Source organism: Berghia stephanieae, chromosome 14, assembly GCF_034508935.2.
Source record: "Berghia stephanieae isolate SIO BIC M18660-M18661 chromosome 14, UCSD_Bste_1.3, whole genome shotgun sequence".
In the NCBI taxonomy this organism is placed as follows: domain Eukaryota; kingdom Metazoa; phylum Mollusca; class Gastropoda; order Nudibranchia; family Aeolidiidae; genus Berghia; species Berghia stephanieae.
In genome coordinates this window covers 13,533,574-13,551,073 of record NC_088373.1, presented here as the reverse complement: position 1 = coordinate 13,551,073, position 17,500 = coordinate 13,533,574, and the positions used below count along the sequence as shown (strand labels likewise).

The following is a 17,500-nucleotide window of genomic DNA, read 5'->3' as shown; positions in this document are numbered from 1 at the left end:
ATACCGTTTTGAGGGGAAGGGTCACATATTCCCATCTTTCCAAGTCAAACGGAATACCATGAGCTTTTGTGAGGTGCAATGTCCACTTAATGTGTTCAAAGCGATTTACAAAGGGTCCCCAAGCCAGCAAACAGCAACATTCACCTTGTAGAAAGACACATGACGCCTTTAAAGGTCCTTTTACTTTTTTTTTCGACAGAGACGACGCCGTTACCACCCAGGTACTCATCTAACACCTGAGTGCAGTTAGAGATTGTGAGTAAAGAGTCTTTTCCAAGGACTCAACTCTGCGCCGTTTAACCCACTAGTCCGAAGGCGAGTGCCATACAACAAGACAGCAAACCGCAGAATTAAAATACACTTGGTATCGTGCGGCTATGTGGTCTAGTGGTATGACACTCGCTTTCGGACCGGAAGGTCCTGGGTTCGAGCCTCGCGCTCGGCGCATAGTTGAGTCCTTGGAAAAGACTCTTTACTCACATTCTCTCACCGTACTCGGGTGTAAAATGAGTACGTGGCCGTTAACAGCGTTGTCTTTGTCCGAAACATTGTAATATCGCCCAACAGGCGTCATGTCCCGTCCTATACGTTAAATGTTGCTGTTGACCAGGGACCCCTTGTAAAGCGCTTTGAGCACATTTAGTGGATATTGCGCTATATAAAGCTCATTAAAAAAATAATTATTAAATTATGGTACAATTATCAAGCTTTTTAAAAATATAATTAGATATTAATAGAATATCAAAATAAAATTACTACCAAAGGAAGTTTATAACACAAAGTCATACTAACTTTCGCTCTAATAAAAATATTATTTTATATTTTCCTTTATTCCCTAACTTATAAATAAAAACATGATATCTAACATCAAGAATTAAATGAAATATCATCAAGTTTTTCTTATCCGCGGTGAGCAATTTGGTAGAATATTAAATGTTCATTGTATTTATCAATAATCAATTCGATAGTCAATAGATCTCCCGATCCATTAATGTTTTACTACAGCTCCTACACCGATAATATGGTCTCTCTATCTGCATTACGACATAGATAATGTCTGCTGAAATAGATGGAAAGATCATAGAGCAAGTAAAGTCATTCCAATATCTAGGAGCATTATTGTCAGAAGATGGAAAATGCGATGCAGAAATCATCAGACGAATTGCATTGGCCAAGAGTAAATTTTCAAAAATGCATTCCCTAATCACATCCCACGACCTATCACTTACCACAAAAACACGTCTGGCAAAATGCTACATTTGGTCAACACTACTTTATGGATGTGAAACATGGTCTCTGACAAAGACACTAGAAAAGAAACTCAGAGCATTTGAGATGTGGACCTATAGAAGAATTGCAAGGGTATCCTGGAAGGAAAAGAAAACAAATCATCAAGTACTCCAAACTTTAGGAATAACATCAACAACGATCATTTCAACTATTAGAAAGAGGATAACCCGATATTTCGGCCACATCAGAAGGCACGACTCACTACAGAAGACCATTGCAAAGGGAAAGATAGAAGGCAAGCGTGGTCGAGGACGAAGAAGGACAAGCTGGCTTGGAAATGTCGTAGCGTACGTAGGAAGCCCCATAAATCAATGTGCGAAACTCGCGGATGAGAGAGAGAGCTGGCGAACCATGATCTCCAACGTCGTGTCCGACATGGAACATCGGTAAAGGTAAAGGTAAATGTCTGCTGAGCCAATGGTGCTTGTCACATAATGAACACGATTATCACAATAGGATTCAACAGTCGTGACGTCACTTCCTTCGTAATGACGCATTGTAACTTAGTAGTAACTGATTCAAAACTATCGGAACAATGGCGGACGCCCTTATGAAATACTTCTCCGACGAACATAAAAGTGCATCCAGAGGAGAAAAAACATTATAAATTTGATCATGTTTTGACTTTTGTACATTCTGATCACATAACATGTGAAAAATTTCTAGCCAGCATAAAGAATAAAAAGTACCGATTTTCTTTGTTTAGAAGCAAGCTGCTCGTTGCTGGGCGGACGTGACATCAGACTACTGAATCCAATTACTGACTCCTGTGGTGTCAAAGAGTATGGCACCAGCTATCAATTGATGTGGGAAAGAAATATTTAACATCTATCGACAGATATCTCTGTCGTCTATCTGGAATTTAATAATGCCTTTATGTATTTATTGTTTTGTTTTTTTTTGTTGTTGTTGGCTGAAGAAGGGTTTTGAGTCCGAAACGTTACGTGTTTAGTATTTTGTTCTTTTTTTTTTTTTTTTTGAAACTGTTATAATTAATTTTGTTTATTATTGTTTTGTTTTTTTTACAAATAAAAGGAAAACGATGAAAATCGGTGGAAAAAAAAGTAGTGAGAGCAGCAGAACTATAGTTGCCTCAACTGAGGGCATTGGCTCAGAACCGGAAGTGCACTTTCAGCCCTATAGAAATCAATAGGAAAAAGCATTGGACCTTAGAATGGGCATGATGAGCTGAGAGAAAGGTCCCTATCAACTAGGAGGCAAAGAGACTTGGAACTCTTTTTAAAGATACCTGACATGAACAGAGGTGAAACTCCTCGATCACTGACTGCCCTTTTGGCGTGTTTCCGTTAGATTATTTAGGATGTACTACAAATAGTAAACAGACAAGGGGTTGCATTAAAAGAATTGCATGAGCAGCTTCTCACCGGGTCGGAAAGGAGTAGAAAAAGTATCCAAATAGATAAATATACAAGCTTGTAGCAAAGCCAGGGCTGGAGAGAGAGAGAGGGGGAGGGGAGAGAGAGAGAGAGAGAGAGAGAGTAGAGAGAGACAGAAAGACAGAGAAAGAGGGAGAGAGAGAGATAAAGAGAGAGAGAAAGAGAGAGAAAGAGAGAGATAGAGAGAGCGAGAGAGAGAGAGACAGATAGAAAGAGAGGGGGGGGGGGGGGGGTTGGGTGCTCCAAAATAAATATACTCACGCGCCTGTGGGGTTGGTTTGGTCTAAGACAAAAACGCTGTACTGGTTGATTTGTAAGGTCCAGTAGCTGATAGATATCGTGATTCTGTGAATTGCACATTGTTTGAAGTCATCGTTATCATCATCCTCATTATCATCATCATCATCATCATCATCATCATCATCATCATCATCATCATCATTCATCATCATCATCATCATCATCATCATCATCATCATCATCATCATCATCATCATCATTCATCATCATATCATCATCATCATCATCATCATCACCACCATCATCATCATCATCATCATCATCATCATTCATCATCATCATCATCATCATCTGAGTAGTTCAAATAATGTAACTCAAAACTAGCCAATAGAATTCGAAATGATGGTCATTTGTTGAATTCAATGTATTTGATTAGGATGTCCATTCAAGTCGTACATTTCTCCATGTCCATAGAATCATCATCACCACAGCCACAACAACAACAACCAAAAATGGCATGCATGCCCTGCAGCAACTCATTTGACATTCCATGATAAAGTCTTACACTAAACCATCGAAATAAATAACAAATAATCGTTTCTGCATATTTTTAGGGGGCAGCTTGGCTCAGCGGTACGGTCTTTGCTTCGTACCCGGAAGGTACCGAGTTCGATCACCCGTCGCTGCGCTGTGTGGCCTTGAGCAAGACACCTCGTCCGAGCTTAATTTGCACTGCGGCTGACGCCTGGGTAATTCCAGTATTCTCTTGGAGTAGACCATAGAGACAAATTTCCCCTCTGGGATGAATAAAGGGAATTTTATTTTTATTTTATTTATTTTATTTAGATTAATAGTTATTGAACGAAAAAAAATAATTTAAAAATAGATGAAATATTTTTTTAACTCACTCAATCCTAACACCGACTATTTCCGTAGTTTACCCGGGTTACTTTTACCCCATGCCTATTTATTAACTTTTTATGAGACAAATTATAGGCGTAGTATCAAAGCTAATAGTTAATGATAGTTGAATAAACCTATCTATGTACATGCTCATTTTCAATACATTTTTTCCAATTTCGAAAAGTAGCAAAAATCTCTAGGATTGAGTGAGTTAAAAATAAAACCAAACATAACATGCTAACAAGTATTATAAACAAAAATATACCCCAAAAAGCCAACTTACCCAGTAACACCTCGAGTGCAAACATACAGCAGAATCAGAAAACTGGAGACCAAATTATCCCCAGATGGATGTTGTCTTATCCCATGAATATCCATGCTGGCATTTTCTATCTCCACATTATCATCCACTTCAAATTATTCATCAGACACAAATGAATAGTATCTTAAACAATCACGATTCAAATGCATTGTGATTAGTTCTCTTCCATTCTTATATCACAACACTTAGCTACGAGTCAATCACATATAGATAGAATGCGCTTGGCCAAGGAGTTCACAACATTGCCATCCGGAAGTATAACGGACCAACACACAAACTCTGTGTAACCATGAACGTTTGTAGTCAGGTTAATACAGTTTAGTGAGAACAACTCACAAACGCGGATGGCAAAAACAATAACAAAGGCCTGAGTGACGTCATCTGCATACTATCTATAACTTTTACTAATGTAAAAGATTTTTTAAAAAGTAGTCCTTCAGAGCCATTAGGCATATGGAGCGGGAGTTTATCCCGGTTTCTATAGCGTGAAACGGACAATAGCAATTGCTTGCTATCCTTTGGATAGGACGCTAGTATATCGCAAAGTACTTTCCGACAGATCTAACAGACCCAGCTACCCAATCTGGGTGGAGAGACCAAAAAAAAATCTCAACTGCACCCGGTATCGATCTCGTTCACTTTGATTGTGAAGCGAGTGCTCTACCAACTGAGCTATGGGGACCTCCCAAATGTAATAATATTTAAATGAAGTCTAAGCCGCTAAAACCCTTTGAAGGCCAGTATCCAGCATCATACGCCAGGCACTCCTGCGGAAACATCAGGGGAAACGAAAGAGGGGAAGGCCAAAGTAGTAGTTGGCTGGAAGAGCAACACAGAGGTTAGTTGAACTGCAGAAGAAAGGAACAACACGGAACTAAGTGGAGAAGGCAGCCCATAATCCTGTCCGATGCTGGAGAGGTGTCGTTGATGGCCTACGCTCCTGAAGGTCTGAAAGGTCTGTCTGAAAGGTCTTGAAGTAAGAAGCTGTAGCCTGTCTAGATAGTATGCAGATGACGTCAATCAGGCCTTTGTTATTGTTTTTGCCATCCGCGTTTGTGAGTTGTTCTCACTAAACTGTATTAACCAGACTATAAAAGTTCATGGTTACACAGAGTTTGTGTGTTGGTCCGTTATACTTCCGGATGGCAATGTTGTGAACTCCTTGGCCAAGCGCATTCTATCTATAGGGAATGAGATTAGCGGAAGAGTAGCGTCCCTTGATTGGACGTCACCATACAGAGAGAACGTCAAAATGGTTTTGCGCATGCGTCTCTCTCGTCCTCGCTTTCGGTGAAGTGTCTCATGCCGCTTTCACCGGAAGCGAGGACGAGAGACGCATGCGCACAACCAGCATGACGTTCTCTCCGCCTGTGACGTCCAATCAAGGGACGCTACTCTTCCGTTAATCTCATTCCCTATAAAACAATGTACAGAAGTAGATATAAGATATATAAAATAAAGAAAGCAAAAATAGTAGTCCTTCATAGACATAAAAGCCCACGATGCCAAAGTCTATCCCTGTTTCTATAACGTGAAACGGACAATTGCAATTGCTTGCTACCTTTTGATAGAACGCCAATCTATTGCAAAGTACTTTCCGCCAGATCAAAAACGGACCCAGCTAACCAATCACTGCTGGGTGGACAGGAGGGTCAGGCAAAAAAAAACCCAACAAATCTCAACTGGATCGATCTCGGTCCCTTTGATAGTGAAGCGAGTGCTCTACCAACTGAGATATCGAGATCCCCTTTACAAAAAGAAAAAGAAATGGTAAATACGGAGCGTTTTGGGTTCAAAACTCTTATCGGCGAATAATAGAAATGGTTGAAACGGCAGTATTTCACGTTAAATCCAAACAGACAGGTGATCAATACGCTTCAACAGTTGTAACGTCACTTCCCTCGTAATGACGCATGGTAACTTAGTAACTGGCGCTAAACTATCGGAACAATGGCGGACGCCCTTATGAAATATTTCTCCGACGAGCATAAAAGCGTATCCAGAGGGAAAAAAATCATTATAAATCTGATCATGTTTTGACTTTTACACATTCTGATCACAAAACATATGAAAAGTTCTAGCCAGCATGAAGAATAAAAAGTACCGATTTTCTTTGTTTAGATCCATGATGGCCGCCGTTGCTGGGCGACGTGACATCAGACTATTGAATCCAATTCCCGACACGTCCAATCGGGGAAAAATATGTTAGAATAATATTTGCGGTTATGTGGTCTAGTGGTATGACACTCGCTTTCGGATCGGAAGGTCCGGGGTTCGAGCCTCGCTCGCTCGGCGCAAAGTTGAGTCCTTGGAAAAAAGCTCTTTACTCACTTTCTTCTCTCACCGTACTCAGGTGTAAAATGAGTACCTGGCCGTTAACAGCGCTGTCTCTGTCCGAAAAAAAAATAAAATATCGCCTAATAGGCGTCATGTCCCGTCCTACATGTTAAATTTTGCTTTGACCAGGGACCCCTTGTAAAGCGCTTTGAGCACGTTTAGTGGATATTGGGCTCTATAAAAGCTCAATTTTAAAAAATCTCAATTTAGTATAATACGTCAAGACTTGACTGCCCTCCACCTGTGTTTAACACAATGTAATTACGATTAATCTGATTTTCTTGTTGGCTGAAGAAGGGTTTTGAGCCCGAAATGTTCCGGGTTTGGTATTTTGTTCTTTTCTTGAAGCCATTAAATTCTTTATTTTTTTATTTTTTAATTTATTTATTTATTTATTTATTTTTTTTTTTTTGCATTTTGCTTTTTAAAAGGAAGTTTTAGTTTTGTCCAAATTGTAAAAAAAAAAAAAATTAAAAAAAAAAAATTAATAATAATAATAATAATAATAATAATAATAATAATAAGAATAATAATAATAATAATAATAATAATAATAATAATAATAATAATAATAATAATAATAATAATAATAATAATAATAATAAATCGTTTTTTGTCACTGGACGCTAGAATCGACTAAATGAATAAGGCTGTCCATTATATCCGACGTCCACTTATTTGCAGGTCCGATAACCCAATTCCTTATGCATGGGCTCGTTGTTGTAAATGGAAATCTAAAAAAAAAAAAATGACACAAAATATATTGTCCATTACAACAATTTATAATAGAGTCTAATTATAAATTGTTGTAATGGACAATATTCAATGTTAAACTAGGCCCATTAGTGGGTTAGGATGTCAGACCTGCATATATGTACACGTCGATTATATATATTTGTAACCCGTCGCCTAAAACCGGTATTATGCTGGGATGAAATGGTTTTTAGCAAAAACCAAATTTAAAAAAAAGGTATAAGATATCATATGACATTTTAATTATTATTTTGTTTTACAGTCAAAGCACTTTATATAATTTAGATGAAAAGCAGATGATTTAGATTTTTTTTAGAAATACGTGTTTGACCTACGTATACGTATAAGCAGGTCTGATAGCCGATCATAAATATGGGCTTGAATCAACATTTTGCGGGGTTTGTTGTTGTTTTTTGTGGGGTTTTTTTATTTATTTATTTTTTTTGTTTTTTGTTTGTTTTGGTTTGTTTTTGTTTGTTTTGTTTTTTGTTTGGGGGGGGGGGTTGTTGAATTATATTTTTTTGAGGATTTTATTACAACGATGAGCCCATAACGATTTGGGTTATCAGACCTGCAAATAAAGTGCACGTTGTACTTGACGAAATGTTCATACTCAGTATCTACCGACAGCATCGAGATTACCAGTTCATAGTACTGATATGAGGCGGTGGGTCACATTGATTGTTTTATAATTCTTTGATAAGCCACCCATAAAATGTGAGCGATTTTCAATGAACAGCCGCCATGTTATCATCAATATTTCACAAAGGAGAGATTAATTACTTCGGTGACTTCATCTCTTTACAAGCCAATTTTCCAGTTACTCTCCTGATAAGCTTAAGTATTTTTCAATATTAATCTGGGAATGAAATGGTCGCTGTTCTTTGTTCGTGGCGCTGCCTTTTTTTAAATTTTTGTTCCTAGCTGCCATTATTCTACGCAAAATGGGTATTGATATTCAGAAAAGTGATGAAGTGAGTAGAAAAGTGCCAGAAGACAATAGAGAATAAAAAATGTTTTCGCGGCGGTGGTGGGGTTTGAACCTGCGACATTATTGGTACGATAACTCCGCCTGGCCGGTGAGAGCGTGACTCTACCGTATGAGCTATCCACGAACACAAAAATATTCGTTTCAAACTCAGGTCATTCCTCGAGCTCTCTCTTACCGACGACTGGAGACCGCGGGTCCAACACACAACCATCGCGAAGTTACCTGGCCAGCATTTAAGCTTAATAGCCAATATTCTCAACACAAACATATAACATAGAAACAACTGAGACATTGAGTATGCTTCGGTATTATGTGTTTCGGTAAATATTCACCAGTTCTGACCGCTGCCTGATCAAATCGCCCAACACACAAGTTTGTATGTGACCTTAAAGGCTTATAGTCTGATTGAGAGAATTTAGTGAGAACGTATTACTATAAACAATCACAAAGAGCAGTATGACGATTTCATTCATTTTTTTAGATATAGAACGAAATTGACGTCACTCAGCTCTTTATTATAAGTCAGCCATTTTTATGAGTACTTCTCACTAAAACTATAGTTCGAAGATGACGTCACTCAGGTCTTTGTTCTTGTTTTTTGCCATCCGCGTTTATGAGTTGTTCTCACTAAACTGTATTAACCAGACTATAAAAGTTCATGGTTACACAGAGTTTGTGTGTTGGTCCGTTATACTTCCGGAAGGCAATGTTATGAGCTTCTTAAACAAGCGCATACTATCTATATTAATATCAATCAGACCTCAGCCATCGTTAACTCATAGCCTGACACTGACCAAAAAGTGACGTCAAAAGAGTGTCGATAAATTCAACAAAGATGACGTCACTAAGGCCTTTGTTATTGAGTTTTGACATCCAGGTTTGTGAGTAATTCTCACTAAACTGTATTAACCAGACTATAAACGTTTAAGGTTACACACAGTTGTGTGTGTTGATCCGTTATACTTCCGGATGGCAATGTTGTGAGTGTCTTAGCCAATCGCCTAGATAGTGTGCGCTTGGCTAAGACACTCAGACCATTGCCATCCGGAAGTATAACGGACCAACAGACAAAACTATGTGTAACCATGAACGTTTATATTCTGTTTAATACAGTTTAGTGAGAATTACTCACAAACATGGATGGCAATAAACAATAACAAAGACCGGAGTGACGTCAACTTCCTTCTATCTATAAAGGTTCAAGGTTACACATAGTTTTGTGTGTTAGTCCGTTATACTTCCGGATGGCAATGTTGTGAGTTCCTTTGCCAAGCGGACAGCATCTATTGTGACGTCGGATGTTTCGAAAACTATGAACACTTTTCACTATGTAAGTCACGTTGAGCACATTTTGCAAAGTGACCAATAATTAATAATTGAGCTTAATATAGCGCAGTATCCACTAAATATGCTCAAAGCGTTTTACAAGGGGCCCCTGGTCAACAGCAACATTTAACATGTAGGACGGGACATGACGCCTGTTAGGCGATATTACAATTTTACACTTGTGTACGGTGAGAGAAAGTGAGTAAAGAGCCTTTTCCAAGGACGCGCGAGGCTCGAACCCAAGACCTTCCGATCCGAAAGCGAGTGTCATACCACTAGACCACAAAGCCACACCAAGAGCATTGGAAAGGTAATATTTGAGTTTAGGTTTTCAAGGGTTTTACGGCGCTTGCAACACATTTAGGTCATATCAGCGCCAGTAAAAAGGAAGAAAATGGGATAGTTAAAAGTTATAGAATTACAATTAAAGCACCCAAGAGAAAGGAAGACAAAGGGGAACTGGGAACAAATAGGGATGTAGATTCCAAGAGCACACTATCAAAGTATTAGGTTTGAGATCACCTAAAAGTCTCACCCAGACACAATCACAGGTCCCAACTAAGATGGAGACACTCAAATGTTTACAAAGCATATATAATATGTAAACTAAACATAATACAGTGCATAACAGAGAGATGATTTACAAGACAAAAAATATCATCTCCCAAATCCCTAACTATGCATTTGACTTTTTCCCTCCCAGCCAGGGTATCCGACAAGGGTCGGGACAACACCAAGTAATCTCATTCTAAGACAAAGACAGAAAGCAAGTTGGACAACAAATATAGGGCCATCGTTAAGTTATAGCCTGACACTGAAACCCAAAAAGACTGGCATTTTGACGTCATTATTTGGTTTTTGCACCGCCTAGTGAGTTGTCGTTAGTAGTGCTCATGGAAACAAGTGGTCCCATTGGTTGAACTATTGAATACAACTCACGATTTGTTTTCTTTTGTGACCAAAAACTGGCATTTTGACGTCATTTTTTTGGTCAGTGTCAGGCTATAAAAGTTAACGATGTCAACGGATAGATACACAGTAAGTGCCTCCTGGCTACTATGGGAGGCAAGGAACCCCACCCAGGAAAGGCGATATAAATCATCCACATTAGACAAAAAGTTCAATATCTATTCCCTGCAATCTACTTATTTCTTTCCATCAGTTTATCATTGTAAAATGTTGAAGAGATGGAATTAATTAAACACTCGCTCCTTAATAAACGTCCATGAAATCACGACAACTTGATTCTCTGTCAATGGTTGAAAACAAAACAACACACGTTGCGAATGTCCTCAAACCAATAATCGAAAGAGACTCCAATGAAGCAAAAGAGGCGAGTTTCAGAATGTACCGCCCCTCTCCCTGTGCTCTATGCTGCTCTCTGCCTTTGTAATTGTAAACAGCCAATTCACGCCTCACGATTGACCATTCCTTTGTTGTGAGAGTGGAATCAAAGGCGATACGATGGAACTCGGTTATAAATATTATAGAGGGAATGAAGTTGACGTCACTCAGCTCTTTGTTATTGTTTATTGATGGAACGAAGTTGACGCCACTCATGTCTTTGTTATTGTTTTTTGCCATGCACGTTTATGAGTAATCCTCACTAAACCGTATTAATCAGACTAAACGTTCATGGTTACACACAGTTTTGTGTGTTGATCCGTTATTCTTCAGTATGGCAATGTTGTGAGCTTCTTAGCCACGCGCATACTATCTGTTGAAAGAACAAAATTGAAAGATAGTATGCGCTTGGCTTAGAAGCTCACAACACTCCCATCCGGAAGTATAACTGACTAACAAACAAAACTCTATGTAACCATGAACTTTTATAGTCTGGCTAATACGGTTAAGTGAGAATTACTCATAAACGTGGATGACAAAACCCAACAAAAATCTGAGTGACGTCAACTTCGTTCTATCTATAATATCATTTTGAGACGATGGGTCACATAACTTAGACTCTATCCTTTTGTATAGAAGGAAAAAACAAGAAATGAAGTGAGTAGGAAAGTGCCAGAAGACAAAGAAAATAAAAACTTCGCGGCGACGATGGGGGCTCGAACCCGCGACCTTACTGGTACGGCAACTCCACCTGGCCGGGGAGATACAGTATGAAGCTATCCACGATCCCAAAAAAGTCTCTTCAAACCTTAGTCTTATAAGAGCCTTCTCTCCCCGACTTCTTGAGGTCAAGTTTTTATTCTCCGGCACTTTCCTACTCACTTCATTTCTTGTTATATCAACGTAAGTGCCTGCTCCACTCACTTTTCTGTATAGAAGGAACGAAATTAACGTCACTCAGCTCTGTTATTGTTTTTAAACAGCCATTTTAATGATTAGTTCTCACGAAATTAAATCAATGACACTATAAAACTTTTAGGTGGCGCATCATTTTGTGTGTTCGTCCATTATATCCGGCTCGCTGATGTTGGGAGTAGTTTACCTAAAGGCATAGCATCAATATCGGTTGCTATTATCAATTTGTTTTTGTTTCACCAAGCAGATCCAGTGACCATTTATTTGACTAAGGGCTAACCCACACTGGAGACTGACTCCGACGAACCGGCACTGCCGTCCTACTCTGCCGTCTTCCTGATAAAAGACGTCGGGCACGGACAAAATACTAAGAATAAATAGAAGAGCCGCTAGACCTACGGCCCATACCAAATAACCCGACGTCCTCTGCCGTTTTTTCTCGAGCTTTTCCGGGTCGTCGGAGTCAGTCTCCGGTGTGGTGTAGCCCTAATCCGCGGAGTATCGATAACTAGCTAGCGACCATTGGGGGTTTAAGTGTCAAGTCGTGTTTTAACGGCGAGTCATTCCCCCTGTTTCATTGTTGCCCGGACTGAAATATTTATGGCACAGAGCAGGATGCGTGACCAGTGAATTTCTTTTCAGGGAAAAACAACTCGCCTTGTTAGAGTTGATAATTATTACAAACCAGCTGGTATATTATAAATTAAATAGCAATAAGAGGGAATGGTGTGTTTGTAGGTATGTGTACGTGTCCGTGCTTATGTGTATGTGTGTTAGTGTGTGTACATAATAATAATAATAATAATAATAATAATAATAATAATAATAATAATAATAATAATAATAATAATAATAATAATAATTCCCTTTATTCATCCCATAGGGGAAATTTATCTCTAGGGTCTATTCCAAGGGAAGAATGGAATAACCCGGGCATCGGCCGCAATGCAGCGCCTCAAATTGAGCTAGGGCGAGGTGACTTGCTCAAAGCCACACAGCGCAGCGGTGGGTGATCGAACTCGGTACCTTTCGGGTAGGAAGCAAAGACCGTACCGCTGAGCCATGCAGTACATGCCACCTTTTATAAATTAATGAATAATCCGCAATATTTGCGGCGAAATGAAGGCCATTACGAACACGCACTCATCTATATTATTTTTTTTTAATTGAGCTTTATATAGTGCAATATCCACTAAATGTTCTCAAAGCGCTTTACAAGGGGTCCCTGGTCAACAGCAACATTTAACTTGTAGGACGGGTCATGAGGCCTGTTAGGCGATATTACAATTTTTCTGACAAAGACGCCGCTGTTAACGGCCAGGTACTCATTTTACACCTGAGTACGGTGACAGAATGTGAGTAAAGAGCCTTTTCCAAGAACTCAACTATGCGCCGAGCGCGAAGCTCGAACCCAGGACGTTCCGATCCGAAAGCGAGTACCACTAGACCACATAGCCGCACAAGTGGTATTGTACTATTGTATTGTAGAAATTAACACAGATCGAGATTCATTTTAAGTTTTTCAGCCATCAACGATCAAAATCGGTCCGGTAATAGACTCTGTAGATGCGTGCAAATGAATCTGGCAACATGGCGATTCCCCCAAAACCAAATGACCGATTATTATGCCCTAGAAAATTTTATAAGTAATTGTTTGAGCCAAAGGGCAATATAATTACCCTTATTTTAAGAAAGGTTTGAAGGTTTCCCGTATGTGAATCCGTAAAAAAACCCGATTTTCTAATTTTTAGATTTGCTAGAAATTCTGTGCTCGTTGGCAAAACTTTAACATGGGCTGCACGGAACGATTTTGACCTTCGACACTTTAAAATTTTTTTTTTTTTTAATATATTAGAGTGATAAGTCATTGATTCGTACTGCAAAAACTCACATAGACTTTTGAAGTCGGTTTTTCTGTCCGTTTTACTTTTCAAAAAAATAGAGTGAACTCTATATTCATATGTTCTAATGGCCAAAGTTTAAAGGCATTGGCAATATCTTTGTAGATTTTTCTTTCTGGGGTCATTACTAGAAGTGTCTATTTTTCAACAGTTTTAAAACAATCATTGCTCAGAAGTTTGAATGGTAAGAGCCAGTTTTTTTGTTTGTTTTTTTGTTTTTGTTTTAGTTTGTTTTGCTTTTTCTTGTTTTTTTCTGTTTGTTTTTTTTTTTTAAATCTAGCACAATGTTGTGTGTCACATAACGATAATTCACATTTATTTTATTAAAGTTTTATTTTAGTAAGAACGGAATTCATCTTACTCCAGTTATATTTCGAAAGACTTGGAAAAACTTTACCTTCTAATATTAGATTAGCATTCCTTTAATAGCCTTCTCTTTTGAATTCATTTCAAATTAGTGAATATTTTTCTTTCTACTTTCTGTCACGTAGCCACTTATAATATAAGCTGATTGATTAAATCTTCCTCGCTCACTTCGCTGAATAACCTATGCCCTGACGGCCAGACCACTCCACTCCTCATATCACTTCTATTTTCAAGATTTATATCTTACTTTCGGGACTTGGTGGAAAACTACATTATTTGACTCCACTATCAAGACGCCGGGACTTCATTGTTCATCTTTGTCAGCCACTGTCAGGATTGTCGTGTCCGGATGTTGATGAATATGTCCTCTGCCTGGGAGTAGGACCTCACAAGTCCATACAACTTTATCCTCAAGATCACAGAAGTTACATAATATTGTCATGTTATCATTTGTAACTGTGATCGCTATTTATTTATAAGAATGTTCATCTCATTAAATTTTATCCTTCTCTATATTCCCATCATCTTAAATCAGCTCGTCATTTGTGACCTATCGTCTCAAAACGGTATTATGTCGGAACGAACCAAATGCTTAAAAGCCGAATTAAATGTTAAACTGGTCAAAAATATAAATTGTTGGCATTAGCGCCCTAAAATATGGTATCCATTCTCCTCAATAAAACATACAAAGTCAACACAAGTCTATATTTCTAGCTATAAATTAAATTTTCAATATCTTAACTATCCCGACTTAATACCGTTTTTAGGCGAAGGGTCACATTTGTTCTTTATTTTAAAAGTAACGAGTAAATTCTGAGGCCTTATTTGTCACATCTTTATTTTATGAATGTAGTCGAGTTAGCTCTTGAGCACTCATTAGACCATGACAATGTGACTAAAACTTCCGACTAGTATATTCCATACATTGTACACTTTCTGGCCCGGTGTCCTTGGCAAAGATCTTCGCGCAGCCAAACACCCGGTCAGGACTTCCGCATGAAGGCACGTTCCAAGTCAAGAAGAAAATGTTCTCCGTTGTGTTCAATAACCAAAGAGCAACAGCCTAATTGGTACAAACTTTTAAATGTTTAATTTGAAATCTTTGTTATATCATTAGCGTTTGATAGGTCGAGACGAAGGCACTGCCCGGTCACGCGTTTGCCCCAATAATATTATTATGAATTTGTCGTCTCTCTCTTCGTTGCAAATTATAAAAAAACGAATGGCATTCCGTTCACCCTCTCCTTACCATCCATTTTCGGAATTTTCCCCAAAACTTCACACCTACCCAACACAAAAAAAACCCCAGACATATCTTACTCAAACAGAAAAGCAACAAGCACTTTATATACATAATATTGTTCGACAATATGAACCCTATTACAGAATGTCAAGTTTTTATAGCTATAGCAAATATATATGAAATCTGGATGCGAAAAGTGACGGTTGCATCATAACAAATGTGACGATTTCCAATAGGTGGTACGAAGAGGGTTAAATTTGAATCGGAAATGGTGTTTGCTATAAATAGGTATTTAGTCGGTTGAGATTTGGGCCATATCCGAAAAAGCAATAATGATTTGAATTCTACCACATCCTTATCTTCTTCATGGTTAAATTTGAATCGGAAATGGTGTTTGCTATAAATAGGTATTCAGTCGGTTGAGATTTGGGCCATATCTGAAAAAGCAATAATGATTTGAATTCTCCTCCTCCACATCCTTATCTTCTTCATGGGTGAGGTTTTATGACCAATAATAGAGGGTGAGGAGGTCACTGTTACTGTGTCTTCTATCCCCCTATATTTCCTTTCCCATGTTGCTTTATGAAGAAGTCTTTGTCTTGGAATGAGATTACTTGGGTTTTGTCCTGGCCCTGGCCAGTGTAAAAGGCTAAGAGAGAAACAGTCAAATGTACAGTATTATTTTGGGGCTATAATATGTTTGTAAATCATCTCTCTGTTAAGTATATTTTTAAAATTTATTTATATTTTAATATCATAATTTGTAAGCGTTTGAGTCTGTTCCTCTTGGTGGAATCCTGTGCTTGTGTCTGGATAATACTTTCATTTGATCTCAAACTAAGCACACTGATAGTGTGCTCTTGGAATCTACTTGTCTTCCCTATTAATGAGCATTCACCTTTGTCTCACTTTTTCCGATGTGCTTTTAATTGTTTTTGTTTTTCTTCTTCTTCGTGTTTTGTTTGTTTGTTTTTAAGGGTTTTACGGCGCTTGCAACACATTAAGGTCATATCAGCACCAGTAAAAAGGAAGAAAATGCGATAGTAAAAAGTTCTAGAATTGCAACTAAAGCACCCAAGAAAAGGTAAGACAAAAGGGAATTGGTTCGAATAAGAAACAGATGTAGATTCAAGAGCACACCATCAAAGTACTTAGTTTGAGATCACTAAAAGTCCCATCCAGACACAAGCACAGGTCCCCACAAAGAGGAATACACTCAAATATTTTACAAATCATATATAATATAAAGAAACATTATGCAGTGCATAACATAACAGAGGAAAAAATATCATCTCCCACAACTAACTATAAATCTGACTGTTTCCTGCTCAGCAAGGGCATCCGACCAGGGCCAGGACAAAACCAAGTGATCTCATTCCAAGACAAAGACAGAGAGCAAGTTGGAAAACAGATATATTCAGGTGTAAAATGTTGAATTGCCAAGAATGTAACGAATTGAAAATGAAATGAAAATGTTAATGTTGTGTATGTCGCATGCGTGAAAGAAAGAGAGGAAGAGAGAGAGGGGGGGGGGGGGGAGAGAGAGAGAGAGAGAGAGAGAGAGAGAGAGAGAGAGAGAGAGAGAGAGAGAGAGAATGGGTAGGAGTGAGGTGTCTGTTCAATGTTATAGTTATCATATAACGTTATGACAAGTGTAACTAAATGACAAATTGCCATATTTATGGACAATAAAGATCTATTATTATTATTATTATTATTATTATTATTATTATTATTATTATTATTATTATTATTATTATTATTATTATTATTATTATTATTATTATTATTATTATTATTATTATATGGGGATAGGAGACACAGCAAGTGCCTCCCTGCCCACTTTCTTCTTCGTGCGGCTATGTGGTCGTGTAGTATGACACTCGCTTTCAGATCGGAAGGTCCTGGGTTCGAGCCTCGCTCGACGCATAGTTGAATCCTTAAAAAAAAGGCTCTTCACTCACATTCTCTCACCTTACTCAGGTGTAAAATGCGCAACCTGGCTGTTAAAAGCGTTGTCTCAGTAGAAAAAAATGTGGTATCGCCTCTAAAACATGTCCCGTTCTACATGTTACGTGTTACAGTAGATCAAGGACCATTTGTAAAGCGCTTTGAGCACGTTAATGGATATTGCGCTATATAAAGGCTCAAGCTTTTCGTTTGCTTTTGTTT

General features: G+C 38.3%; 1 protein-coding gene across 2 annotated transcripts in view; it reads right to left on the bottom strand.

Annotated features, from left to right (window-relative positions):
• Positions 1–10,948, bottom strand: part of LOC144960109 (uncharacterized) — a 24,827-nt gene extending 13,879 nt beyond the window's left edge. Inside the window, exons 1-3 of one of the 2 annotated variants that reach the window (XM_078893074.1) lie at positions 10,705–10,948; positions 4,114–4,275; positions 2,949–3,032 (exon numbers count right to left, since the gene is read on the bottom strand). In XM_078893074.1, coding sequence (XP_078749200.1) covers positions 2,949–3,032; positions 4,114–4,208 — 179 coding nt within the window. In that variant the 5' untranslated portion in view covers positions 4,209–4,275; positions 10,705–10,948. Of the gene's footprint in view, positions 1–2,948; positions 3,033–4,113; positions 4,342–10,704 lie in introns of both variants that reach the window. The other variant, XM_078893073.1, reaches the window with a different exon arrangement.
• Between the last annotated feature and the right edge of the window lie 6,552 nt (positions 10,949–17,500).